At 45.8% G+C, this 27,570-nt stretch overlaps 1 protein-coding gene across 1 annotated transcript in view; it reads right to left on the bottom strand.

The window, feature by feature from the left end:
- Nucleotides 1-3,541: 3,541 nt before the first annotated feature.
- Rarres1 (retinoic acid receptor responder 1) overlaps nt 3,542-27,570 on the bottom strand; it is a 31,455-nt gene continuing 7,426 nt past the window's right edge. Inside the window, exons 2-6 of the mRNA XM_041659280.1 lie at nt 17,519-17,584; nt 12,455-12,638; nt 8,674-8,810; nt 4,223-4,285; nt 3,542-4,138 (exon numbers count right to left, since the gene is read on the bottom strand). Of these exons, the coding sequence (XP_041515214.1) occupies nt 3,989-4,138; nt 4,223-4,285; nt 8,674-8,810; nt 12,455-12,638; nt 17,519-17,584 (600 nt within the window). The 3' untranslated portion in view covers nt 3,542-3,988. The remainder of the gene's footprint in view (nt 4,139-4,222; nt 4,286-8,673; nt 8,811-12,454; nt 12,639-17,518; nt 17,585-27,570) is intronic.

The raw sequence follows: 27,570 nt of genomic DNA, 5'->3' as shown, positions 1-27,570 counted from the left end.
TATTCACCAGCCCCATTTCCTCCCGCTTGTGTGTGGCTGTACCATAGCATCAAACCTGGGAAGTGTTTGCTCTGGGTTCTGAGCACATTCTCAGTAAGGAAACACTGCACAGAATGTAGTGCAGTCTCTGCATATTGAGAATAATCAGAAACATGGATTAAAAATTGTATTTTTAATTTGCTAAATATTCTGATTATACCATCAGGAGGCAGAGACAGGTAGATCTTTGTGAGTTCAAGACCAGCCTGGTATACATTGTGAGTTTCAGGTCAGCCAGAGCTACACAGTGAAACCTGTCTCAAGAGAGGACTTGGGAGGGAAGAGAAGAAGAGCAGAAGAGGGAAGGAGAGGAGAGGGAAGGGGAGGGGAGAGAAGGGGAGGAAAGAGGCTCTAATATCTGTCCTGGGTACCTAAGCCATCTGCAGCCTTTCATAGGCAAATGGCGTGGGTCCATGTGGGAGCATGAATGGAATGGAATCCCGTAGGACAGGAACAGAGCCATATCTGTGGCTAACTCATATTAGCGATGGGTGGGTGGTAACCGTCAAACAAAGCCTATAGCATAGGAAAGGTTAATGTGGGTATTAATAAATGAAGATTTTTGCACTATTTTGAAGAGTAGGCTTAGCTAATTTTTTTTTTTTTTCGGTTTTTCGAGGCAAGGTTTCGGGTTTAGCTAATTTAACGAAGGTGTTGGCTTGGGTTGGGGAGAGGCCGCACTAGCGGCTGCTGCATGCCTCCCCTCTCCTGGCTCACTTAAAATTCCCTGGAGCTTTAAGCCTTTGATGTTGAAGACCACCACAAGGTCACCTGCACACAGGCCCAGGGCACGATATTAAAGGTTTCTGGTAATTCTAATGTATAATATCAATATTCTTTAGTGAGATGTCACAGCTGGGCTATTGTTTCTTCAGCTGATAACTGTCGTTAAAGAAACAGTTCCGTTTTGTGTTATTCTTTTCCTCCCTGCTTAATTGTGTAGTTTGTGAATCAACAGAATTTTATCAGTTTTGAAAAATCGGAAGTTTTATATTTTAATATTTTAACATACGATCGTTAAATTTGGCAGCCAAGGAGTGCTGCGGGCAGAAAGAAGTGATCGTGACTTGTTGGAATTCTCCCACTGAAGAAGGTAGCTCTTTGTGTTGTTGAAACTACTTTGTTGAGCGAGAATGAGAAGTCTTCAGCTAATTTAGCTTCTTTCTTCACTGAAGAAACAAACCCACTTGTTTCTCTAGAGAACGTGCTGGTTTCCTTACCCTTTCATGTGTAGGCTGGGGAGTTTGATGGCTGAGCCTTGTGTTTTGAAAGCGAGGAAAGGGCACAGAACTGACCCAAATTTTCTAAAAATTTTCTAAAAATTGAGAGAAGTCGGTGTGTCTTGAAGGACTAGCATCCAAGTCCAAATATAGACATTTCAACTGACCATCAAATGAACTGTCTTAGTCACTGTTCTATTGCTGTGAAGAGACACCATGACCCTGGCAACTCATCGAAGAAACCATCTAATTGGAGGCTGGCTTACAGTTCCAATGGTTTGGTCCACTATCATCATGGCGGAGAGCATGGTGGCACACACACAGACGAGATGCTGGAGAAGTAGATGAGGGTTCCACATCTGGACCCACAGGCAGCAGGAAGAGAGAGACAAACCTCCACGCCCACCTCCAGGACACACTTCCTCCAAGGAAGTTCTTTCAAATAGAACCACTCCACGGTGACCAAGCTTGGAGCCTGTGGGGACCATTCTCATTCAAACCGCCATGTGTATGACCTAGAAAATTATGATTCAAGCAGGAAAAACTGAAACCGAACAGAGTAGAAGGAAATTGCAGACAGAGCCTGGCACCACTTCTGATACACTGCGAAATCCTGAAAGTTGTGGAGACACGAGGTGGATGTGATGGTCAATTTACTGTCCCTGACACGGTGACTCGGAATTTACACTGCTAGTGGAAAGAGGGCTTGGGGAATTTCCCTTTTCATTTTATGCCACGGCAAATGAAGTGCTTGCTCTGTTGTTAGCCAGTGAAATCAATGTTAATTACATCAAGCTCACGATCTCAGCATTCATGTTAGGAAAGATGTTCTGATGAAGACCCGGAGAAGTGCTTCATTGCTTTTCCTTTGCGTCTTTTGTGTCCCATTCCCTTTCACACTCTGTGCCTAAATCAGTCTGTTCAAGATTATGTTGTTCGTTGCTCACTGGCTGAGTTACGGTCACATATAAGCTTAATGGAAAAATCTTTTGAAAGTAAGATCTTGGAGAAAGCTGAAATAGCATTTAGAAGGACAGATGAGATGGATAGAGATCACGGGATGATGTGTTATACTCTGTGTGATGCACGTGGCATCTCTTTTGAAAGATTCGTTCGGGAGCTCCAGTTAGAACACTTGTATCTGGTGGCTTGATTTTGGCTCGATGCGGTCATCATGTGCTGCTGCTTGGGTGTTTTGAAAAAGTACAGAGTCATCCTTAATAAATAAATAAATTTAAAAATAAAAAAAAAATCCTTAATAAATAAATAAATTTAAAAAAAAAAAAAAGAAAAAGTACAGAGTCTTCACTGCATAGGTGGAAGAGCTGCTGTTTCCCTTACAGGATCATGCAGAGGGATTAGGACTTACTGAAAGGAGTGGGTATTGGAGAGATAATTGCAACAGTTTGGGGTTCTAAATAGAAAAAAAATACAAAATTAGACCTGCTTTTGGCTCTTTTGTTAAGCGTCCCTGTCTAAAACCTTTCTCTGAAGACTACAGTTTCCCATCATCAAATAGCGCAGACCAAGAAACGCACTCCATCTTTAGGAGTCGACAGAGATGTGGAAATGACATTCTCTCTGGAAAACCATATGGACAATTTCAGCCTTAGCTAGGAATAGACGCATGAGACTCGGGAGTCTGGGACAGGAGCAGCAGGACCTGGCTGTGCCAGCGGAGGGGTAAGCAGCAAAGTCAGTGGTGTTGCTGGGCTGGGTGTTTGGGTTAGGTGGATTAACTACATTTCCTCTGTGGGGGCTCTGTGGGAACATAACCTCACCCATCATGACGTGCTTCCATGTGCTTTTGTAACGTTGAAGCTGATGCCCCCTAATCAGTTACTGGCCAAGGAACCTGGCTCAAGGGTTTCAGACAGTGACATAAGTGTTCCATTAAATTTTAACAATTTGAGAGGCAAATGGATGACGGCAGCATTTCCTGGACCAGGTCTTCCTGCCTTGAGAAGGGACTTCACGATTTGATTATTTCACACTGTATTTGCTTTTATAGATTTCTGACACCAACACTGGATCTGAGCTGTCCTGATAAATTTTTTTAAAAAAAGTATTTGGTATACTCTGGGCTAGATCGGTGCTTTTTTTGTTGTTGTTGTATTTGATTTTTTTTTTATTTATTTATTTATTTTTAGCTGTTTGCAGCTTTCTCATGTGAGACACTGTGTGCTGTTTGTAAGATTTGATTCAGGCAGTATTGGGATTTGATTTAGTTCTAGGTTAGCCTAAATGTTGTTATGTACACAAAAGCTTGCAAACACATTTTATTATTTAGAAATGCATATATTTATTGCAATTTAAACAGGAATGCTTGCCTGAAATTAGCAGTTAATATTTCTCTGCAGTTTATTTTCGCTGAAAAAAAGATGTTTGTTGGCATAATGAGCGGGAGCAATTTAACAACATGAAGTAGCTATAATATGTCCAAAATAGTGAAAAACCCAAATTCAGAGGTGAAGCCCTTTCTGCAAAGCAGTCGTTGGTCTGCCTGCACCAAGACACAGCAGTGAGCTCTGATTCCTAAGTGCTGAGCAGATAGGTACCACCTGCTCTCAGAGTTAAACACCAAGGCCAATCAGGTGGGAAATATTTCCCTGTAGCCACAGGCCTGCTGAGTTGCTAGGAGCCTGGACCTTTGCTTTTGTACGGGAGTGTTGAAGTAGGCCCGTGAAGTTGTCTTGTTCGGGATATGATAGAGACAGACCTTTTTCTCTTTAGGAATTGCTGAGTTCTGTTGGTGCCATGGCTGATGCTTCATCAGTTCCAGAGGCTTCTTCTGGGCTCTGCAGCTCTTGGCAGTGGTACTGTACTTTCAGTGGTTTGCCAGGGTACCAGAACAAGAGAATACGGCAGGGAATGATTTCCTGGGAAGGAATGGTCTAAATGTTATTACTTGGAAAACTTGAAGTTAAAAGTTTGACACACATGTAAAAAATGTTGCTCTTTACCTGTGTTGAGAATTCATGAAGTAGAACGGTGAAGTCAAAGTCAATACCATCATCATTGGTTTTCTAGAGGAGGAAAACAGAGTGAGTAGGGCAGACACCATGGGGTTTGTAAGCTCAGGGTTTGCCAGGTTGTGTCGTCTGCTCCCATGGGTGGCGGTGTTCCAGATCAAGCTAGAGAAGTCATGGATTACATTCAGGTTTTGTCCCTCAGTTCTATGGAAGTCTGGGTGAATGTCCTTAAAGCTTTTTCTCTCTGGCATCGATGGCTTTTGTTGAAAGCTGACGTCTGTGAGGATAAGGAGAATCTTCTAGAAACCTTAATGATGTAGGTACTGTATGTGTGCCTGTAATATGTTCATCCTACTCCACTCTGACAGACAAGAGAAAAGCATCAAGTTTCTATTAAATACAGCATGTTAGGTCTGTTCTGGTCAGTGGTCGGCAGGCAGGCATTCGTCCTCACCACCCGCACACACCCGTTTCCTCTAGACTTTAATAACTCAATTTCCTAGTTCCCTTTTTATAGTTCTTATTTTTATATAGAGAGGATATGCTTCTCTTTAATAAAAAAGATAGGATTATTTTTAAAATCTTCAGCCTTCTTATAGTCTTCTACCAAGTTTTTAGTGAAACGACTGAAGAATCTGATAGAGCAGGATGATAAAAAGGAAATTGATTTTAGACTTTGTTCTTATGCGGATGGAGATTTTCCCAAGTCATGTACAGTGGGTGGTGGGGAGGCTGTAGATGATGCAGAAGAGGCAGAAGCAGACCATTCTTGTTTGGTGACTGTCTTCTATTAGTGGGTAGGTTTCTCTCTGGCCTGCAGTATACACTCGAGTGTTTGAACATCTAGGGCACAAGCCACAACACCGGAATTCACCAGGGAAAACTGCCTTTCCTAAGAGAGTCACCTACCAGCACTTCCTATTATAGTGACCCTTCTGAATCCGCGGGTTCTGTACCCCACGCATTTAACTGACGGAAATAGAAAATAGAAATTCTGAATATATATTTTCATGTGGGCATGTTTTTGCTGCTGCTCCCTAAATGAAACAGAATACCAATTGGTACAGCCTTTTCCTTGTACATAGGCAACCTAGGATAACACGCGGAAACATGCGCCAGTGCCCCTCAGATGCAAGGGGACAACTCTATCAGCCTGGTATTCATTTGGAGGTATTTGGCCTTGCCTGGCCTTCATTTTGATGACTTTACCTTGCAAGGAAATACTGACCTTTCCCAAGCTGTTGCTCATTAGAAGACCCTGTTAACAGTCACGGACTTGGCTGCCACCGCCTGTACTATTTCTTGAGGCCCTGGCTTTACAATGTAGTCTTAAAATGTTTAAATTGATCTTACTTACATCCCTTCAAGGCAGCGCTTTCTTATTCTGCTTTTGGAAATGGCATATTCTTTAATGTGTATATTTTGGAGATAGGGTCTTATGTAGCCCGCACTGGCTTGGAACTATAGCTCAGGCGGGTCTTGAACTCCTAACCTTCCTGCTCCCACCTCCTAAGTGCTGAGATTTCACGCAAGTCCTACATGCCTGGCTTTCAAAAGATCAGTTTTGAATAAAATTATGGTAGTTTTCAAGTTTTAGGTAAAAAGAGGCTAGGCTTTCCATAAATGGTAGGATACCAATTTAATTTAATAAACTATTTTGCTCAAACCACAGATCAGGGCTCAGACTGTATGTAGTTGGGTAGTAGAGTGCCTGCTTCATGCACGTGAAGCTCTAGGTTCATTTCCCAGCAGTGACAAAAGAAAGGGATTGCCTGTGTTAAATGTGTAGGCAAAGTTATAATCCCCCATGCTTGGATCTTCCTTCAGGAAGAAGGGTCCTTGAAACCACACCCCAAACACAGCTTGTTACAGAACTGCAGAGGTAAACAGTGCACCCCGCTGTCTGCCCTCACCACGACAAGCCCTGCCAGGAAGTCATTACTTTTAATATTATTCAGAAATAACCTCTTTGGCGTCTATTCAAACCATCACAAATGCCAAGCGCTTATATTCCAGATTGATGGTGATTTATTGTTATTATTTTTAATTTTGTAACTCAGACCTCTAGTCTTCCTGGAAGCCACGGGGAAGGAAGCCTTGCCTGATCCCACCACCCATGTCCCCTGCTTCCCCTAAAGGGAGAAACTAAGCCCTGATAGAACCAATGCGGTTTCAGTAAAATATGTAGGCTTGAGCTATTAATATAAGTGGTCGAAAAGAGGCTTCTCGGCTGAAGAGATATGGCCGGTGAGGTAATTTCTGTAAGGCTGGGCTAGTAAAGGCTTTAAGCTGATGTATAGTCTGGAACTCACTAATATGAGTGGTGACCTGGTAGGTAGATATTTTAGTGCAGCTACAAGACTTGCTACTGTTGGACTGGAATTAAAATAATCAGTAGCTTTGCTTTTGTCCATTTGTATTAAAGGCTAAGGGAACGGTGAAAGTCTTTATCCCCATTTTTTTTTTCCCCTTAACCGCTATATTCCCCCATCCTTGGCATAGTCAGTCTATAGTCTTGGGAATGCCATTTGTCCTTCAGGTCTAAAGAGATAATTATTGCTGGATGATGGGTCTTATTTTATGAATGTATTTCAGCCCTTCCTTTCTTTGCCCACTCTTCCTTTGAGCCTTGTTGATCTGGGACTGCAAGTTTATATATTTGCATCTCTTTATACTCTTGCATTCGCAGGTAAACTTAGCCCTGAGGATTCGGATAATAATTCCCACCCATCAGGCTTGGGGACGTGAGAAGCCCTCCAACATCTCCTGCCTCTGAGCTGTCTTGGCCTTGTTAACTCTAACTCTGTTAGAAGGAGTGGAAGGAGACAAGTGGGGCCATACCCTGACTGGTTACCTAGCAACAATCAATTTTAGGGTAATTTCTGTTAAAAAGACTCTATAAAAAGATCAGTGAAAACAAAGAAAGTCAACAACCTAGGTTCTGTTTGATGTCTGTTTTCCAAAGACCATTATTATCAGCATCAAAAATACTAACATTGCAAGTTCCTCAGAAGATACTGATGATCTGCCCATGGGTGAATTGTGGACATGTTTGCGGTTGGTACTTAACACTTGGCTCAGCTTTTCTCTGGAAAAAAACTTTCTCTCCCTGTATCACATTTACCTGAGAAGAATCCTAACCCTGGTTAAAGGTGCGACTTGCCTACTCCCCCTGCTAAGAGCAGCAGACTCTCCGCACAGGTCACTGACACTCCGTGAGGGCCCATTTCGTCCCCAACACAGCTTCTCATTGTCACCCTCCCCTCTTGGCTCTGTCTTTTCACTAAGAGGACATAGCAGAGAACTTACACTGGCCCCCACCTGGGTTAGTGTCCACCTGTGACTGGTGTCTGGCTGCTGCTGTCCCTTTCCCTTCCAGGTGGAGTCTGTCAGCTCTAAGGTTCGACGAGTGCCAGATTCGGTCTCTTGTGACGATATCCGCCACTGCTTGTGATCTTGCCCGTCGGTGGTTTCAACACCGTCACATGGGCCTGATTACAGCCCATCACAAACCTCTATGACAAGGTGACTATACATACCGTCTTCTTGCCACAACTCAAGACAGTTCCTCTAACACTGCTCGATGTCTTTTCCAGTTAGTGCATAGAAACTATCCTTCTAGGTTCAGGTCCAAATCCCAAAAACTCTTTCTTCAACACTAACCATTTTCTGATGCTCACATCCAACCCTGAGTGGTATTGCCAGTCCACCTGAGTTCAAACTGCATCCCTGGCTGCCCCTACATCTATGCCCCCACCAAGCCTTCCTGTTTCCTCCCTTGTTTCACCACCGCCTGTTCTCAGAACGGAGCCAGCGAGAGCCCGGGAAAACCACATCATGTTGCTCTCCTGACAGGATAAAGACAAGCCTGGGCTCACTGCCTCCCAGACTTCCAAGGACGGACAGCCTCCACCTCCTGCTATAGCATCTCATTTCCTGCACAGACTCCCTGATCAGTCTGAACAACTCCAGAGCCTTGCTGCTTCCCTCAGTTATCAGCCACCCTGCTGCCACGGTTTCCGGTCTCAAATCCCCTTCTCTGGCTCTCAGGGCCATTAGCTTCTGCTCCAGTGCGACTCCCCTTCCTTTCGCCTCACTTTGACTACATACGCTGTCCATCAAGATCCTGTGTTTCCTCCCTGCCCCCACTTTCTCTTTTCCATAGCCCTTCCTACCCCTGTTTGATACATATCTGCTGGTTTATGATCTCTCCATCTGGGTTCTTTATAGAACTGGGTCTCATTGAAGACAACAAATGTGGTTTTGTTTACTGCTGCCTCAATCTCTAAAACAATCCGCGAGCCATTGCAGGCGCTCAGATGCTTGCTGGATGAATGAAACCTAATGAAAACCCTTGCCACGAAGGTAAGAGTTCCCGCCACTCAGTCAGGAGCCCTGCATCCCTGGGGCTCAGCTGACCCGGCTCATTTTCAGGTTCTTACCAAGTGCTTTACACTGCTGAGCTGGGTCAGGTAGTAGTGCAGAAACTGGGTTGTCTTCTCCCACATCACATAAGAGCTGCCGAGAAAAGCCAAGTCCCAGATGGGTCTCAGTTGGGGATCAATACGTCCGTGACTATCTGAGAAGAAGAGAAAAGCACATTTGTACTACGATGGTTTTTAAGGTGAAACGTGGGAAATTTCAGTAATGAAGTTAGGGATGTAGTATTAGATCAACTCGCAGCAGCGTCTTGAGCCGGACATGAGGTCAAGAGAGAGATTGTGTGCTTTTGGAAGCAATGGGCTGGACATGGGGGTCAGGGGAGGAGCTTGCCATGCAAGCTGGAAGACCCAAGTTCAACCCTTGGACTCCATATAAAGGTGGAAGGGGAAAACTGACCTCACAATGCTAGCCTCCACGGGTATGTCCCCCACCCTTTCACCCCCGACAGAAATCAGAATAAGTAAACACTAGAATTTGAGGACGAAAGGCAAAAGCTCGCACGTGGTTGTTCTGTAGAGAGCAAGGAGACATTAGATGCAATGGGTGTACCGGGGGCCTGGCACCTGGCAAGTGCTCGTCGAAGAAAACTTATTGAGAGTAGAGCTCAGTGGCCTTGGCTTCCATGTCCGCCATCCTCCCGAAAGGCCTTGGCTTCCTGCTCCACCATCCTCCTGAAAGGCCTTGGCTTCCTGCTACACCATCATCCACTGTTGCATGATTCCCCTAAGGGTTTGGTCTCATCTGTCTCTTCTGCCAACAACCAAGCGCCTTCATGCTCAGAACTGAGCACAGCGGTACTCCGTTGACTTCTCAAGCTAACTTCTGTAACCCAGTTGTCGTTCCACCGGAACATGGTAATCATCGGGGAACTGCGACTTGATTAATGTTAGAGAAGTTTCAGACTTCTGCTGTCTGGTAGAATTATTAGCGCTTTATGAATAAACCTGTAGTGTCTCCTTGGTGTGAGCAGCTAGCTGGATCATTAGGGTTCCAGAGCGTGTAGTGCAGGATTCCAAAGCCACAGTGTCAGGAATACCTCTGCCTTGGTCCTGCTGTCACGGGGTTCTGGCATCCTTTTCCCCCGTCTTTTCCGTGATTGACACTTTCTCCACGTAGCTCACCAGCACTTACATCTTACTGTGGCTTGAGATTTGCGATCGCCAAATGCATCCCCCTCGATGATAAACGAGTTGCCCTAACTACTGTCAGTAGTGGGGACACATGACAGGGTCACTGTACTTTAGCAACACAGGGTGTTACTGATGATTTGCAGCTCCTCAGGTCTTTTCCTCTGCTCATAGATTGTGTTCATCTGTGTGAGGCTTGTGAACTAACTGAAGAGGAGAAACGATGCGGAGAGAGAATGAGATTGTCTTGCTTATTAATTATTAATTAAGCTATGAACGTTCAGTGCTCTGGAGGAACTAAATACTGACTAGAAACTGCTAAGGCTTGAACTGGCTACTTCAAGCCTGCCTCCATAGTTGGACTCAATCTAAAGCCAACACTTTGGTTTGTTTTTGTTTCTAGAAATGTCTAAATTCAATTGATTGCAGACATCTACTGTTACTTGATTTTGGCTACTCAATATATCAAAAGTCATTTCCTATTGGAAACCGGGTAAGTAGATTAAAAGGGTAGTAATGATGAACAAAAGTATATCTTTCAACAAATAATATAAATAAGTTGATAATTAGAAGATTAAAGTAGGAATATATTGCATGATTTATTGAATCATAACATTATTTTATAATAAAAGTTCATGTCTTTTAAACAAAATAATATTTTGTACTTCCTACTGATAATCGGTACTTTCTAAGAATCTAAGGCAACTGCCTTGATATATTGTATGTTGCACGCATTTAGGGAAACAGGACTATCCCATTGATACGATGGAACAATGGGTCCACTAATATACAGCTCGCCTTAGAAACCTGCGAGCTTCCAGTAGAAATGTCTCTGGTCTCTTCAGCCTTCACACGCTCAGACTACACTCTGGGGTATTTGTCTAGGAAACCAAACCTTTTGGATCCTCAGCTAGTTTTGCACATATGAACACCCAGGACCATTCAGTGTCGGCTAAAGTTGTAGTCAGAGCAGAACTCAGATTCTGTTGATGAAAACTGCTCTCCCCTATGACCGAATTATGTATGCGCTTGTGGGTGTGCAGACATGTATGTATCTGTCTGTATATGCACATGAGTGTTCTGGTGCATGCATGGAAGCCAGAGGGGTGTCAAGTCCCTTGGAGCTAGACTAGGCAGGTGTTTGTGGAATACCTGGCTTCCTACACAGGCGATAGGACCCAAACGCTATCCCTCACGATTGTGCAGCGAATTCTCTTCTCTGCCTTTCCAGCCCCAAGACTTCTTTGGGGGGGGGGGGCGTTTATAGTAGCCAAATCTAGGTAGTCTATTGAATGGCCCCTATAAGTACATAAGACTTCGTAAGTGAACAGGATCCAGTTGAATGGTTCTATTGAAAAGTGTTCCAAATCTGACGATACTGTGGCAAATGTTCTCGGAAGAAGTCCTATCCAAAGTCAGTAGCTTAGAGCCTGTACTGTTCTTGCAGAAGACCCACACGGAGCAGCCCCCATCCACCTGCAACTCCGCCTCTGGGCATCTGATGCCTTCTCTACTCCATGGGCACATGCTCTTACATGTGCATATGCACATGCAAGCACACACACACACACACACACACATGAACACACATCACACAGTTAAAAATAAATCTTTTTTTAAGGAGCAAATGAGCCCTATTTCCCAAACTAAAGGGGAAACATGATCCCCATGAAGCTATTGATTTTTAAATATTAGTCACTAGATCACCTATCCCAAGCAGCATGAGTATCCTCAACAATATTCGGAATTCTCATAGTTGTTTGGCTCAAGATTTGATCTTTGTTGTCAGTGAAGGCTGAGGTGTGAATCACTCAGGCCCGGGATATTAGAAGTGCAAGCATTTAGTCAGTGTCGGTAAGTGGGGGCAGACGCAGTGACAGACGGAGCCTGAGCTCTCAGGTGTGGATGAGGAACGGAGGGGTCTCTGGGAAAATGAGAGTGTGTGGGAAGGAGCGCACCAGGGCAGCCAGATGTCAAGCTCGTGCCCAAGCGCAAGTCCAGAGCTGACTTCTGTGGTTCAGGGAAATTGGATTTGCCAGTAAGTGCTGAAGGCCCTACTGCGCCCACACACTTTGCTGAGTGCCAAGACAAATGAGCTGTGCTCCACTACAGCTGAGTCACCGCAGAGGGCAGGGCACGTCTCTGGGAGACGGCTCCATTGCCCATTAGCCACTGACCTGAAATGAGATAAACACGGCCCCGCTGCAGCAACCCAGACCGGCCCAGACAGTCACTCCGCCAGCCCTGGGGCAGGGGGGCTGAGCACAGACGTGGAGTATCTTGTCCGCTAAACCTCCCAAAGCTATCAAGGAAACTCTAGAAGTATCACCTCAGGGTCTAGACTCCCCTGCAGTCTGCGCTTGAATCTATGTGATATTTTTTGCTTTCAAAGCCGTCTGTCTTTTAATCATAGAGTCAATTCTTGGGTTCTCATTCTGGGATATAAAATGGTCAACTAAAGGGACTCATTGGTATATTGTAGAGATGAACAGAAAATGATACCTGTGAACTTGGTTTCAATAATGAGACACATCCCAATCCATAGCTGAACTTCAGCATCTCTCCAGACATGCAAATGTAAATAACCATCCCTTTTAAGGTTTAGCGATTATATATACTCCTGACTATAGGACCCCCAGCTACTGATTCATACCAGGGATGCGGTCGACATTCAGAGGAGTCTTCAGTTGCTTCACTTGCTTGTAAAACAGATAATCTCTTTCCTGCCTCTTCATTTTCTCATTGAGCCCCGTGCAGGAGACATTAATGGCTGGTCTGGGTTTCTGATTCTTGAATAACACCTTCGCGAAACATTTGCCCAGACGTTCCTCACCTTCCTGAAATAAAAGTTTCGGAGTTACCAAAGAAGGCTCCTTATCAACTGTGCCCAGTGCAGCTCACACAAACACACGGGCTGAGCATCCATCGAGTGTGGCAGGCTGGCAGCAACAGGAGGAGCCTAACTTTGTCGAAGGTGAGTTTTGTGTTCATGGATTGAGGTTAGCATGAACTGGAAGCTGGCTGAAAGCCAGAATCCCTGGGACACAGACCTCCGGGCATGCCCCCTGGGTGGCTTGATTGTGTTAATCAGTCCCCCTGTTGTGGGTAGCTATGAGCCTGGATTACAGAAGTGGAGGAAGGGCACGCTGGGGAGGCCACAGCGTCATCACTCGCTGCTTTCTGACTGTGGGTGCAGTGTGACTCCCCAGTGTGATGGACTGTGCCCTGGACCTGCAATCGAGACAAATCTTGTTTCTCACATCAATCTTGTCGGGATTTTCTCACAGCAACAGAAAGGCAGTCCTTCAACCTTGCTGCCATCTCCACTTTTTACCTTCTGATTTTGCTTTTACATAAGGATTCTGGAAATCTCACCAAGAACCCTGTTGAGCCCACCTTGGCTCACCTCTCTAGGATACTGGCTGCTTTGCTCTATCTGGAACTAACACAGTGGTACTTGGGTATTACGCTTACTAACTTGAGTCAGAAGACGAAGCTGGTTCCTATTGGCGTACGTGCATGAGTTAGCTCCTTCCCTAAATACCAAAATGCTAACATCTAAAAAGGAACCCACTCCACATCTTCAGTTCACGTGACTTGAACTGGTGCCTGTCTGAGCTCAGCTACTAACCCAGGCTATAAGAATTCTGCCTCCCTATTCTGAGGTCTCTACAAAATTAAACCCACCAATCATCCAGACTGGACACATTCAGACACTTGCTTGCACTCAGACCAAGGATTTTGTGACCACCTTCACTTACGTCAAATCCAAAGACTTCGGGTGTGTATGCTCTTGGGTAGTGGTTTTTCCCCATCCTGGTCAAGGTTCTTTAGCTTGGCCATTAAAGCCAAGAACCTATCCCCAGAAAAGCGCACACGCTTACAACCATCAGAATTAGGCTTGAAACGATGAGTTCACAGTGACTAGCTCGCTAGCCATGGGTGCCCAGTCAGGGCATCCTATCAAAATGTGACCGGTGGAACGGTTGAAGTAACAACCTTCATTTCTCTTTAGTGATTTCAATGGCATCCTGGTGTTGAGGCAAGAACCAGAAACAAACTCAAAAGGTCCCCAGTGAAGGGAAGGAAATTATAATCAAAGTTGGGTCTTCAAAATAAGCCCGCTTCTAGAACTAGTTTGTTTTTGTTGTTGTTGTTGTTGTTGTTTTGGCTCCAGGACAGGAGCCAAAAAAAAAAACCAAACAAACAAACAAACAAAAAAAACAAACCAACCAAATAAACAAAAAACTACGGAGAAACCCTGTCTCGAAAAATCAAAAAACAAACAAACAAAAAACCTGAAACAAGCGTTCCATTGGGCAGCTTTCCTCTGGGAGTGTCTGTTCTGGACGGGATAACTAACGTGCTAAGGATTGGTGCAGCATAGAAAAACTGGAAGACTATGCTCCTATCAGGGAAGCCCCTGCTCCTTTGATGACAGCCATCCCCGGGGTAGATGTCCTCTCTGTGTACCTCCCATCAGACAGCTCTGTGGAAACGGTGCCGCTAAGATGAAAGTCCGACCTTCGCTCCAGTTGGCTAGCTGCACTCCGAGAGTGCTATTCCATCAAATCCACGGGAGCATGTTGTCGGTCAGAAAAAAAACAGTCATCGTCAGCGTTTAGCGGCAATGTTTTCAGTTTGCAAAACTAAAAATTAAAGGCACCTCCCTAATCCTTCCAGAAAAATCAACTCTACAGTTAATACGCAAAGTCAGTGTGTATCGCGTGAGAACTTGCTTCTGATCCCGGCTTCTGCCTCCCACGCTTTGATGTGGGGCACAATGGCCTGCAGTTCCCAGGCTTCTTAGGCCAGGCCCACCACTATTAACAATCAGGGCTGGCCTCTCCACACAGATTCTGGTTGCTGCCTCTCAGTCTGACTCCACGCAGCGACGATCATCTGCTTCTAATTTCCACATAGGGTTTCTGCTTTCTCTCTCCTGAAAATGGGGTAAGGCAAACTAGCAAATCATGGGCTGCTGGTGGGGATTGCAGGAAGGCACAGAGAGCCTGTAGCGCGCAGGTGCAGAGAGAGCCTGTAGTGCGCAGGTGCAAAGAGAGCCTGTAGTGCGCAGGTCACCGCTCCTTGTTTGTTTGTTTGGTTTGGTTTTTCGAGACAGGGTTTCTCTGTAACTTTGGAGCCTGTCCTGGAACTAGCTCTTGTAGACCAGGATGGCCTTGAACTCACAGAGAGCCACCTACCTCTGCCTCCCAAGTGCTGGGATTAAAAGCGTGTGCCGCCACCACGGGGCTTCACCGCTCCATGTTTTATGCAATGCCATGTATAAGTGATTCTCTAACCTGATACCGAACTGGCCCTGTGCTGTGCCAGCCTGCCAACTAGAAATGTCACCAGCTGACAGAATAAAGAACACACTGGCATTTCATAGTGAGTCATTCTAAGGACTATGAAGTGCAAGAAGGGACACCCAAGGGAGCTGTGACATTCTCTCCCAGGGCCGGACGGAAGTGGGGAAATGACAGGACAGTGGACAGTTTTTAAATGCAGACATATGAAACTAGCAATTGTTGAAGCCCTTAAGGAAAGACGAGAAAAGGGGTCCCCGAGCATGATCCGGGAATTCTAAACCGCTGCCACGGAACTCTGCAGCCTGACCTCTGTGACCTGCACCGTGGACCAGGGCAGATGTGTGATCAGCCAGAATTCCTCTAAATCGCATGGCCTTCTTTACGTGTTAGAGATTGTACAACTGGAAATTACGTGCAGAGTGACTCACAGTGTACCCAGAACAGTCCACCTGCCAGTCTGACTGTCTGCCTTCACCTGGCAGGGATTACACAGCAAGAAATGGTCCTCAAGTGCTACCTCCCAGAAGAAATGGGTCATTTAGAGAAAATTTTAAGTGTTGGGCATAGGAAACCTCCCTGCAAGTCATTGGTCAGGGAGGCCCAGGAGAAGGGAGGGTACTCAAAGCATTGTAACTAAATATTCGAGCCCAACGCTGGGGACTTCAACCATGGTTGCAGGACACCAGGAAATCCATCTCAGACCAACCAGAAAGCTCTCCATGCTGTCTGGGTTTCATAAATCTGGAATGTGCTCCGCAAGCTGCTGGAAGGGGAGAGAAGCAGCCGATGGTCCTGTTGAACGCGGGCCCCTGCAAGCCGCAACACTGACCTGCCGACAACGCTGTACCCAGGAGTGTGACAGGGACCGACACTTATGGAGGTGACCATTCAGTTTCTGCTAAAAGGTGAGTCCGCTCCTCAGGAGCGATTTCATGTCTGGTGCTGTAAGCCTTGTCAAAAGCCCATGGCTTGGGAACCCATATGCCCCAGGGGTGTTATTTTGATCAACGATCATGTTGTCCACTTCCTTCTTAATTATTTATGTTTATACCCATAGATTTGTGTTGTTTTCCACCTTGGGCAGGGAAGCTTCTTTTCGCAGGGAGTAGCAGTTAATTCTGAGTCTCAGCCATCAATGAGTAGAGGGGACATCTATGTCACCCTCCCCATCCAAGTCTCAGGGAACCTCAAAGAAGAGTGCACAGAGGGTGAAAACCTACGGAAAGGCCTCCGTGCTAGAGAGATGGGGCCATGTCGAGAGCACTGGCTGCTCTTCCAGAGGACCCAGTTTTGAGTCTTGGCACCCACACGACACAAGTGTCTGTAACTCCAGTTTTAGGGGAGTCCAGTGTCGTCTTCTAGCCTCCAAGAGCACCAGGCACACACATGGTACACAGACATGCATGACGGCAAAACATCCATACCCATAAAACGATTGTTAAAGGCTGTCTTCCATGACAGGGCTGATGCACGCATCCACTCAGCTCACAGCAGATGTGGGGACCTGCACAGGGTCGAGCCAATCAAAATTCTCACATGGACTGGGGTGGGCCTGCTGAGGTCCCACCCCTAGGTGAGGAGTTATGGTCAGTTGGTGGCTGCTGGAGGAGGGAGACTCACTTTTTTTTGGTAACATGGCCACTGGTAGGTTAGCCATGCCCCAGTGGATGGCCCCGTACATATCTGTATGTGGTCAGTGCTAATTAGTAATAATATATATATATATATATATATATATATATATATATATATATATGTATATATAGTAATAATAATGGATATGAAGTTAGGAGGAAGATAGGTTGGTGGGTGTTGAGGAAATTTGAAGCACGATTAACAAAAACTTAGAGACAAAAATTGGGGTTCAACTTGAAGGTCAGAAAAGCAAAACTGCCTGCCAGTCACTGGTTCTTACCCTGACCTCAGTCTGAACTGGCCATCTTGCCTCCAGTAAACCTCAGAATGACACTGACGTTTGGGCAAGCTTTATTTATTAAAATACAAATGAGATGCCAATGTGGGAATTAGAGAAAGGCACTAGCAGGTGAATAAGCTCAAGATACATTGTGTGTATGTATGGAACTTGCAAATAATAAATTAAAATATTGCAAGTGAAGACCGAACATATTGACTTAAGAAAAAAGCTCACCATAACAGTAAAAGTAATTCGCCAGTGGAGTCTCCGCAACCTTCCTGCCTTACACGCAGGCTAGATTCCAGTTAGTGCCGTCCGCTGTCTTCTTGGAGCATGCTCAGTAAACTATTTCCCTTCTGTCCTGAAGGGTAAGTTACTGCCTTCTAGTCCTCTCCCACTACTGTGGTGGGTACCCAGTCTCACGTTTTCCATTAAAGAGTGTATTTACAGATGCAGCCAATGGGCTACATCACTAATTAGGGCAACTTACCTCCTCCAGGTTATAGCGCTCTGTGCTAAACACCAGGTTCACTTCGCATCCCTCTTGAGGGTCGACCTGAAATGCAGAAACAGAATCTTAGCATGGTGGGATCATCATGGCTATTTTCCTATCCGGAATTTATTCAGTTTTTAAAAATATTTATTTATTTATTATGTATACAATATTCTGTCTGTGTATATGCCTGCAGGTCAGAAGAGGGCACCAGACCTTATTACAGATGGTTGTGAGCCACCACGTGGTTGCTGGGAATTGAACTCAGGACCTTTGGAAGAGCAGGCAATGCTCTTAACCGCTGAGCCATCTCTCCAGCCCCCTGGAATTTATTCTTGTTGGGTTATAGGGGTGCACACTTTTAATCCCAGCACTCAGGAGCAGAGGCAGGTGGATCTCTGTGAGTTTGAGACCAGGACTACATAGGAAGACTCTGTTTCAAATAAAATAAAACAAGCCATGTTCTTGGGACCGAGAGATGACTCGTAGTTAAGAGAGATTTCTCCTCTTTCAGGGGACCCAGGTTCAATTCCCAGCATCCGCATTGTGACTCACGACCGCCTGTTATTCCAATAAAGGGGGTCCAGTGCCCTCTACTGGCCTCCAAGGGCATCAGACATGCATATAGTGCACATACACACAGGTAGGTAAAGCATTCATATGCACAAGAAGTTAAAAACTATTACCAGCATCATGTTCTTGGGGCACTGAGGCAAGTCAGTGGATCTGCTGTGATTAGGCCCCAGGGACACTTGGACTGTTCTGCTTATGGTTTGACCCACTCCACAGAGACAAAGCTAGGAAAGGGATATGGAAAACCGAGAGTGGAAGTCGGCTTTTAAAGCAGTCATTCAGCGAGAAACAGGCATGGGGACAGGCTGGAAGGACATCAGTTCTGACATACTTCAGTGTTGCATGTCTACCCCAGGGACTATCTGGGTGCCCAGGCAACCTCAACAGGAAGGCCGATGAAGGCTTCCTGGTGTCATCATTGGTCAAATGGAATACAGACAATGAATGGACGATGAATTTTCAGGTGAGAGCATAAAGGAAGAGTGGTGGTCCAGGGAGGTGCTGGAGACAGAGTAGTATCCTAGCTGAGGACTGAAGGATGGCAGAACAGCCACTACATCTAGATCTGGGGATGCCCTACAGACAGAAACAAAGGCGTCCTCAGGTCTTATGCTCCCTGATATAGTCCCAGTGTCTCTCTTTTCCTTCCTGGTCACAGAGAGGGCAGTTTTGTTCCGTCACACCTCCCCACTGTGATTTGCTGTCTCACCAAAGGCCCAAACACAGCGAGATGGAGCCATCACGGACTGAAACTCTGAAATGGTGAGTCAAAAATAAAACCTTTCCCCATTAAGACTTGGCTGTCTTGGGCATTCGCTGTAGCAGAAAGCTGGTTGGCAGGGCTTCCCCTTGTAGTTTTCACAGGCAGGCAGACGTTCTAAGCTTTCGATATGCGTATTTGGGTGTTTTATACTTCCGAACTAGCACATATTTGTGGAGTAAACTTCAGTTATCTGGAATTTTATATTATTTGCCACCATTTTTAAAACAGACCAAAATGATCATTCAATAAGAGGAATACTATCTAGAAAAAAGGGGAACCTTTGTGTTGCGCAGAGTTGAAATTACTTCACATAACCCTGATTTAATAGACTTTTATAAACATCAATTTCCTTTGAATTTTGGCCCAGGGATGCAATGACTAAACATGGTTGTTTGACCTTAAATAGACCAGATAGTATCCATTTCTACAATTGCGACCGGATAAGAGACAGGAGTGAGCAGCAATTATTTATGTAGAAAATATTTAAATATAAAAAATGTATGGTTGTTTCTGGAAGAGAATGGTGTTCATTTTAAGCTTTCAACATGTTACCAAAGGTAGACATGGAAGTCTGTCTGTCCACCCATTTGGAGCTAAAAGATAGACCCCCTAGCCAGCTTTCCCAGAACCTACTTCCAGTATGGAAGCAGGTGAGCAGAACCAACCAGTGTAGCCGTAGCCAAGGGCACTAAGTTTAGGAAGGTTATCTGTACTGTAGTAGGTGAGGCCTGAAGTAACTGATTTTTGATTTTTAAATTACATTTTGGGGGGGGGTGTTTGTGTGTGTGTGTATGTGTTTCTCTCTCTCTCTCTCTCTCTCTCTGTGTGTGTGTGTGTGTGTGTGTGTGTGTGTGTGTGTGTGTGTAGGTCAGGAGACAACTTATAAGAGATGGTTCTCTCCTTCTACCATGTGGGTCAGTCTCAGGGACAAATTTACAAGTCAAGTGGTTTCACTTCTGTAAACAAGCTTGGTTGCACCAACTGCACAGGATGTGTGTTTGATCACACGCAGGCAGGAGGTACTTAGGCAGGAAGTACATCAGGATGTATGCTTACCTCTGATTGGACGAAGGCAGGAAGTACATAGCCCAGTAGGTTTTGCCTGTAGGTTTTGCCCAATGTAATTTGGAGTCATACTCTGGGAATGCTCAGTATGGATCTGGTCAGTATCCATAGTCTTGGCCAGGATTTAAAAAGCTTGCTTTAAATCTGGCTCAAAAACTGTGGTAGTGGCCTTATTCTTACCTAGCTGGATTAACAGCAGCAAGCACTTATACCCACTAAGCCATCTCACCAGCCCCTAAACTACCTCCTGAGCTAGAAAAAAATGTGAAAACAAAGGGTTGGAGGTGGCACCTCAGGGGGAATGGTCAGAGCCCACAGTAGGCAACGCTCCTTAACCACAGGCTCTAGGCCTTTAATGGCTTGCTGCCCTGGCTCTGAGTCCCTGCCTTCCACATGTGACCTTAAGGACCTGGCCATGGGCCCGGCATGTTCCCTGGGGTGCTGTAGTTTCTGAGTGCAGTTGTATCTGTGGGAGCCAGAACTTCCCTCAGGTTTCCAGACGAGAAAGGGGTATCAGAGATGGAGGGCGAGCCCCTTACAAGAAGAGGAGGCAGAAGGAGCCAAATCAGATCAGAAGCATCTGAAGTGCGCAGGAGGACTTAGCAGAGGTGGTCGAAGTGTGGAAGTGGACAAGGTCCTCCAAGGATGACACAGAGAAAGAGAAGAGGCAACAGAAGCATCAGCCTTCACTGCAGTAACAAATGGCGGCTCCTGATTTGCCAGACGGAAGCCCTCTTGAGGGGCTTCCTTATTCTTGAATAATTCTGCACATTTAATTTATTTGTGTTGTGGTTTCCTTGAGACGGGGTCTCCCTTGCAGCCTTGACTAGTCTGGAACTTACCATTTAAAACTCACAGGGATTCATCTGTCTCTACCTTGAAGCGCTCTAACTAAGGGTAATAGGGGATTTAAGGTCATATTTATATTGCCAGATTGTTGGAAACATATGAAGCCAGGTGAGGTCGATAAACTATTGTTAGGCAGGAGGAGGGAAGTGACAACCTGACCAGGCTCATCAAGGCTCTGAATGTCACACCTAACCCATTGTGCTCCACGAGGAAGAAGAGAGACGACACTTAAGGGCTCCACATAAGCGGGTCACTAGTTGACAAGGACACAGAAGCCTTGTTTCTACTGGCGGCTTCGAGCAGGGGCAGAAGTGGGGTTTATGAGCATGAAAATCACAAGCAATTGTTGCCAAGTTACAATCAGAAATTTCTCCAATCAGGAATCAAAGACTAGGGACTTCCCTTGTGTGTTCCATCATTATCAAGCAACACAGAATGTGAGTCCAACCAATCAGATTCATTTGTCCTTTCTGTTGTTCGGAGGAGTAGCCATAATGTCTCGGAGAACTAAGGGGCATAACAGACTGTTTCTATTGTCTAAAGAGGAGGTTAGTCAGTCACTGGGAGGTTTCCACCTCCCCCAGGACTTGGAAACCTGTGCTATACTTCGCCCTACAGATAAAAATGGGGTCTGAAGTCAAAATGGCAGTTACTGAGGACCGGGTGCTTTTGCTTGATCCCTTCAGAATCTGAGCCAGTCCCTCTCTGAAATGTTTCTTTCTTTGCTGTTTGAATCTTCTCATTTTAAATAAGCACCCGTGAAAGCTTCTACTTTTCATCTCAAATAGGATTTTAGTACTTTATTGTGTCAAGGCTCTCACTTTTATCTAATCTCCCCAAAGCCTCCCAGTCTTCCTTACCCCGAGTCACAAGCTGCTTTGCTGGCCTGTGTGAGATAAGCCCCACAAGGCCAGGCCACCTTCATCTTGAGAGATTTGACACTCACTGTCCTTGATTGGCAGCCCATGCTCTTCAGTATCCCTGACTCCAAGATTACAGAGGGTCTGCCTTACCCCAAACCCTGTGCTAGGTGAGGGAAAAGCAGACAAAAACAATACCATTGTCTGCCCTCAGGAAGCCTAGAGCATTGAGGACTCATATGTGCCACTGTAGACACAATTATCTGATTTAAGTTGACTTATGGGCTTTGGAAGGCTAGGATCCAATCTAGGGATCTGGAGGTGACATTTGAATTCAACTCTGAAGACAGACGAGGAACTGGAGGGAGTGGGTGAGGGAGGAGAAGGTTAAAGGGCCTGAGGAGAACTGGAGGAAAGAAAGGCTAGCATCAGTGCTTGAAAAAGCTGACCAGGTGGGTGAGGGCTGCCCTGCAGGTTACTGTGCACATGACTTGGGGTGTGTGGGGGGGGGACTTTAAGAAGGTCCTTGGCGGGAGAGCAGAGATGGATACCCACAGCAAGGAGGGAGGATGGGACAGAATGCCGAGAGTGAAGGGTGCTTCCTGAGGGGAAAGGAGGGACTTGAGCCAAGGCAGGGATCACAAATGTGGACAGAAATACATGCTGGATTGATACAAGCCCCATCAGAAGGTATAAAAAGGGGGCTGGAGAGATGGCCCAGTGATTAAGAGCACTGGTTGCTCTTACAGAGGGCCCAAGGCAGTTTCTTTATTAACTAATGAAATCAACACAAAACAGAAGACCCTCCCACATCACAAAGTGACTTGGCACAGGTGCCCCACCCCAGAGCTTAGGTCTATGTTTTCATTAGTTTTCTCATTGTTAGAGTGCCTAGAACCAGGACTGCGGGAAACACAATGCAAGGTTTTGAACTTAGGCCCCTCTTGGTCGACTGACCCCTCCCCCGCCCACCACACAGTCTCTCTGCATCTTACATAAGAGGCTTCTACATCTGTGATATAAAAAAGTGAGAACATTTAATTCATTTTGAAAGAGCAGAATCCAATACAGTGCAGAGGCGAGCCAGCCCCAGCTTTCCCACCACGGGGAGTAGACTGCAGGGACAATCTGAGTGTCTAATGCCCAGCCTCCCATGCCACCCAAAATGACCATCTGCAGAACAGATGAGGATGCTGTGCCACTTTCTTAGACACAGCCGGAGGGAGAGTGCATTATTCCCACACTTTCCAGAATAACGTTCTTTGCTAAGAAAAGGCAGACAAAGCAAGTGGCCATGTGACTACAGCACAAAGGAATTAGCAGGGGCTCTTTGTAGTTCTGTGAGAAAGGGGAGTGTATGTGCTACAGCCTAGGACATAATGCCTTACCATCTGGACCATTAGTGCCATAGAGTTTATATTGAATCCGGGCTTTGTGCACTTGGTTTGTAGAGCCCTTATTTCCTGCTCCCCGGTGGCCATTAGAAGAGCTGTATCTGCTCTTTCTGGCTGCACTGTCCTGGCTTCTGGGAATTGCTCAGTGCCTTGACTTTGTTGGGCTTGACCTGCAGTCCTTTGGGAGGGTTGGGGGCTACTTTCAAAATTCTGTTTGAGAAAACATGCAATGAGGTGCCTTCAAAGAGCTAGATTCATTACCCTACACCTATCTTTCTTTCTTTCTTTTTTTTTTTTTTTTGGTAAGCAAAAGCTCCTCAGATCCTTATCAAATCAATACCATGTGTTCATTTAGTGCTTATGTATAAAGCATCTTGTAAGCCACTGGGAGGGAATGAATTTATGTCTGTACCTATTACAATCAACCAGATCTATCTATCTATCTATCTATCTATCTATCTATCTATCTATCATCTATCTACTGTCTATCTATCTATCATCTATCTACTGTCTATTATCTATCTATCATCTATCTATCCTCATCTATCTATATATGTCACCCATCCATCTATATATATCTGCCACTCTCATTCTGGGCTTCTCCTGACTTCCCGTAGATCCTGTGTAGAAACTTCTATCACAAAGCCTTGAAGTCGATATTTCACTATTGCCATTTTATAAATGAAGAAACAGGCAACTTGTCCCAGAACAAAGAACTGCCCTGTCAAGAGCTGTCAGTTGTAACATATGCCCATCCTCCCAAGACTTCAAACACAGAGGCTGAAAATGCAGGTGTCAGCAGCCCCTTCCAAGAAAAGGATGCCAGCTAGCCTGCTGCTGGTGTGTGTACAAGGGAGCGGTGGAATGAATCCTTGGCCTGAGGTGGACTTTGTACAGTATCTTCAAGCCAGATCCTGTAGATAAGAACCTTTCTCTGGGAGACACTGGCCAAGGAGGACCTCTGTACTAATTTGCTAAGGTTTCATAGTAAAGGATCACAAACTGGGTGTCTCAAAACAACAGGTAGTTGGTAGTAGGCGGAATCCACCGCTGCCTCTTCCTGGCTCCAGGCGGTGGATCCCATTCCCTGACATCCCTGACTTGCAGCTGCATCGCTCCAGCCTCTCCTCTGCCTTTAAATGGTGATCTCTCCTCCTCTGTCTGTCCCTTCTCATGGCCCTTTTAAAAGGACAACAGTCACTGGATTTAAGGCTCAGGTTAATACAGTAGGACCTCATTGTCCCTCAATTACATCTTCCGGAACCCTCTTTACAGTAAGGGAGCATTAACCAGCTGGATGAAGACTTGAACAGACCCCTTGGGAAGGATGTGATACAATCCCTAACAGTTCCGATGTAAAGATACCCTGGGACTGTAGAAGGAGCCTTGAAGAGAGACCCTTTTGGATACATTGTGAATGGAAGCAAACTCAGCATAGGTGTGGAAAGTGTCAGAAAAGAAAAGGAACAAGACAAGCAAGAGACAGAAAAACTGCTCCAGACAGGCAGAGTGTGAGCCAGTGCACAGAAGCGGCCCGGATCGAGCGCTGGCACATCAAAATGGGGTAGACTTGGGGTTAAGGTCACAGTGCTGGGCAGGGGCCAGGCTAGAGGAGGTCTCTTACATGGACTTTATCCTGGTATTGTGGTTACTCACCAGAATGCACTAAAGGGGCTTGCTAAAACACCGTGTGCTGGGCCCACCCACCAAGTATTAATTCAGGCAGTCTGGGGCGGGGTCTGAGAACTTGTTTTTTAACCAATTCCAGCTGCTATCAATGCTGCTGGTCCTGGGACCACACTTTGAGAACTTCTTTCTCACTGCTGCGTGGAACCATAGAAGTTCTGAGGGATAAGAAGTGACAAGCAGCTCCTTCAGTAGTGAAGCTGAGGCATCAGCAGGGTCAGTGATATAGAGGACTCATTTCAAACTGTGGTCAGTGTAAGCACCCAGAGTCTCCAGAGAATCAAACTATGATACTTCGGAAATCCAGGTGGCAAAGCCACCCTGTGCTTCAGCAGCAACTGATGGGCTATAAACCTAGTGTGGGCTATTTTCCAAGAAGGGATATTTGCAAGTGGCAGTCTGAAATGAAATTATTTTTTTAAAAGAAAATTTACTTCTTGCTTCCTGGTACATGGGTAAGTACCTTGCTTTAATGGAACGAGGTACTTACCCACGTAAATAGCTGTGTGTAGATGTCTTAGTTACTTTTTTATTGCTATGATAAAGCACCATGACCAAGGCAATTTATAAAGGAAAGTACTTAATTTCCGGCTCCTGGTTCCGAGGGTTAGCGTCCATGGCCGCTGTGCTGGGAGGCCTTGCAGTAGGCAGGCAGGATTGAAGGCATGGTGCCAACACAAGGGCTTCAGCTTGATCCACAAGCAGAGAGCGCTAACTGGCAATGTGATGGCCCTTCTTCAGGTGAGATAAACCCTTGAGAATCTTAGGGTTCAAAGTTCTCTGCTCACTAGGGTCCTTCCAGACATCCCCATCCCAAGTTACAGGATCTCAATCCTTCCTGGTTAGTGGCCTTACTTGAACTGGACATTCTCGGAGGCTGCGGTTTGAGTTCTTGTTGTCATTCAGCCTTGTCATGAGGGCTTTGGTTTGCTTTTCTACAGCTTGAGCTCTCTGGCTGCCAGATATTCTCTTTTAAAGAACATTTAGAAGCCTTTGGACTGTTTATGTACACCGGGAGCTGGGCAATTGTATAACTGGGTTCATTCTTTCCCGTTGTTACCATATCCTGAGATGCTAGCCGTTGGTTATATCACAGAGCTCACTCTTTGGTTTTGCTAATTTATCCAGGGGCGCTAGAAGCAGCCAGCCAGAATCATTATGTTCTTTGTCTTTCCACAAACTGTCAAGTTTTATGCATAGAGTCATTGAGTTCTTTGCTTCTCACAGTAAGTGAGTCAGGATAATCAAATGTATTTATCTCAGCTTGCTAATCAGTTCACACTGTAGACTTTCAGGGCTCTCCATGCTGCTGCTAGGAGAGGCTGCAGTCACTAGAGGTGTTGGAGAATTGGAAAGCTTATTTCAAAGACTTTTAAAGGGAATTTAGATCAGGCATGGTGGTGCACATCTTTAATCCAGGCAGAGGCAGAGGCAGTGGCAGAGGAGGCAGAGGAGGCAGAGGCAGGTGATTGCTGTGAATTTGAGGCCAGTCTAGTCTACACAGTGAGTTCCAGGGAAGCCAGGACTTTCTAGAGAGACCCATCTCCAAAAGGGTTTTGGCATAACCAGGTAATGGTGGAACACACCTTTAATCCTAGCACTCCGAAGGCAGAGAGGCAGGCGGATCTCTGTGAGTTCCAGGCCAGCCTGGTCTACAGTGAGTTCCAGGACAGCTTGCCATTACACAGAGAAACCATGTCTTGGGAACAAAGAGGGTAGAAGGGGTAGGGCTATTAGAGTGGCTTACAGGCTGTAGTCCAGCTAGTCCAACAGTGGCTATCTCTTAAAGAAATCTGGTAGATGTAAGTCCATGGGCTCCGTCTCTGCTCTGTTGGAGTCCCGAAGAATCAGGTTCTAACACCGGTGAAGGAATGCCTCAGCACCAGGGTGGATGGATTTGCCAATGAGAGTAAGGGCAAACAGGCAGAGTGAAATCTTCCTTCTCCCATGTCCCCTTAGCTGAGCTGCCACCAGCCATGGCCCAGATTTAGGGTGGGTCTTCCCACCTCAGTGGTCCGATCAAGGAATATCCCTCACGTGGTACCAATGTCCAGCTGCTTGGGTTTTAGTTCATTCCAGATGTATTCAAGTTGGCAGCCAAGATTAGCCACTGTAGCAGCGTGTGTTTTAAGATCCTTAGGGGGTGCCTGAAAATGCAGTCAATACAAAGCTCCCTGTGTGGTATTTGTCTATAACTGCATACCTGTGATACTGTCAATAAACTAGGCACAGGAATGGATTAAGAGTTCATCTTAGTTGTCAACTCTACTGGATTGAGAAATGCCTAGGAAATTGGCAGCGCACAGCTCTGGGTGTGTCTACAAGAATGTTTCTGGAGATGATTGGCATGTGGCGAAAGAAATGGAGAAGAGAAAATACACCCTGTAGGCCCCAAACGCCCTGAAAGCCCTGAACTCCCTGAACGTGGGTCTAATCGGCCAGAGGTGCAGATGGAACAAAAAGATGGAAGGAGGAGGAAGCTCATACATTGGATGCTTTCTCTTCCTCTTAACCTATGGAACACTTTATTTAAAATTCTGAAAGAAGGCGAGTGACTATTTTTAATAGTAAATTTTGTTCTTTCATAATTCCACGTGTACACTGTGTCCCGGTACATTCAACCTTCTGAGCAGGCATTCTTGCTTTGGCCGTTATCTGTGGACGAGATAGTTCAGCCTTTGGCTCTGCCCTTGCTCAGTTACTCACTGAGCCTTCAGCCTCAGATTGGGACCACAGCATCAGCACATTCTCTTCTTTGGCTGTCAGGTTCTGGAAGTGAGCAGCCGCTGGTTTCGCAGGTTTTCCATCCCGCAGGGGGCTACTGGGGGACTAACCTGCCTCTACCTGTGTAGGTCCATG

The sequence above is a fragment of the Microtus oregoni genome, unplaced genomic scaffold (genome assembly GCF_018167655.1).
Source record: "Microtus oregoni isolate MIOR12 unplaced genomic scaffold, Mior012 000010F_ref0000083, whole genome shotgun sequence".
Taxonomy (NCBI): Eukaryota; Metazoa; Chordata; class Mammalia; order Rodentia; family Cricetidae; genus Microtus; species Microtus oregoni.
Note: the sequence above shows the minus strand (reverse complement) of the source record. Positions and strands in the feature narration are given on the sequence as shown.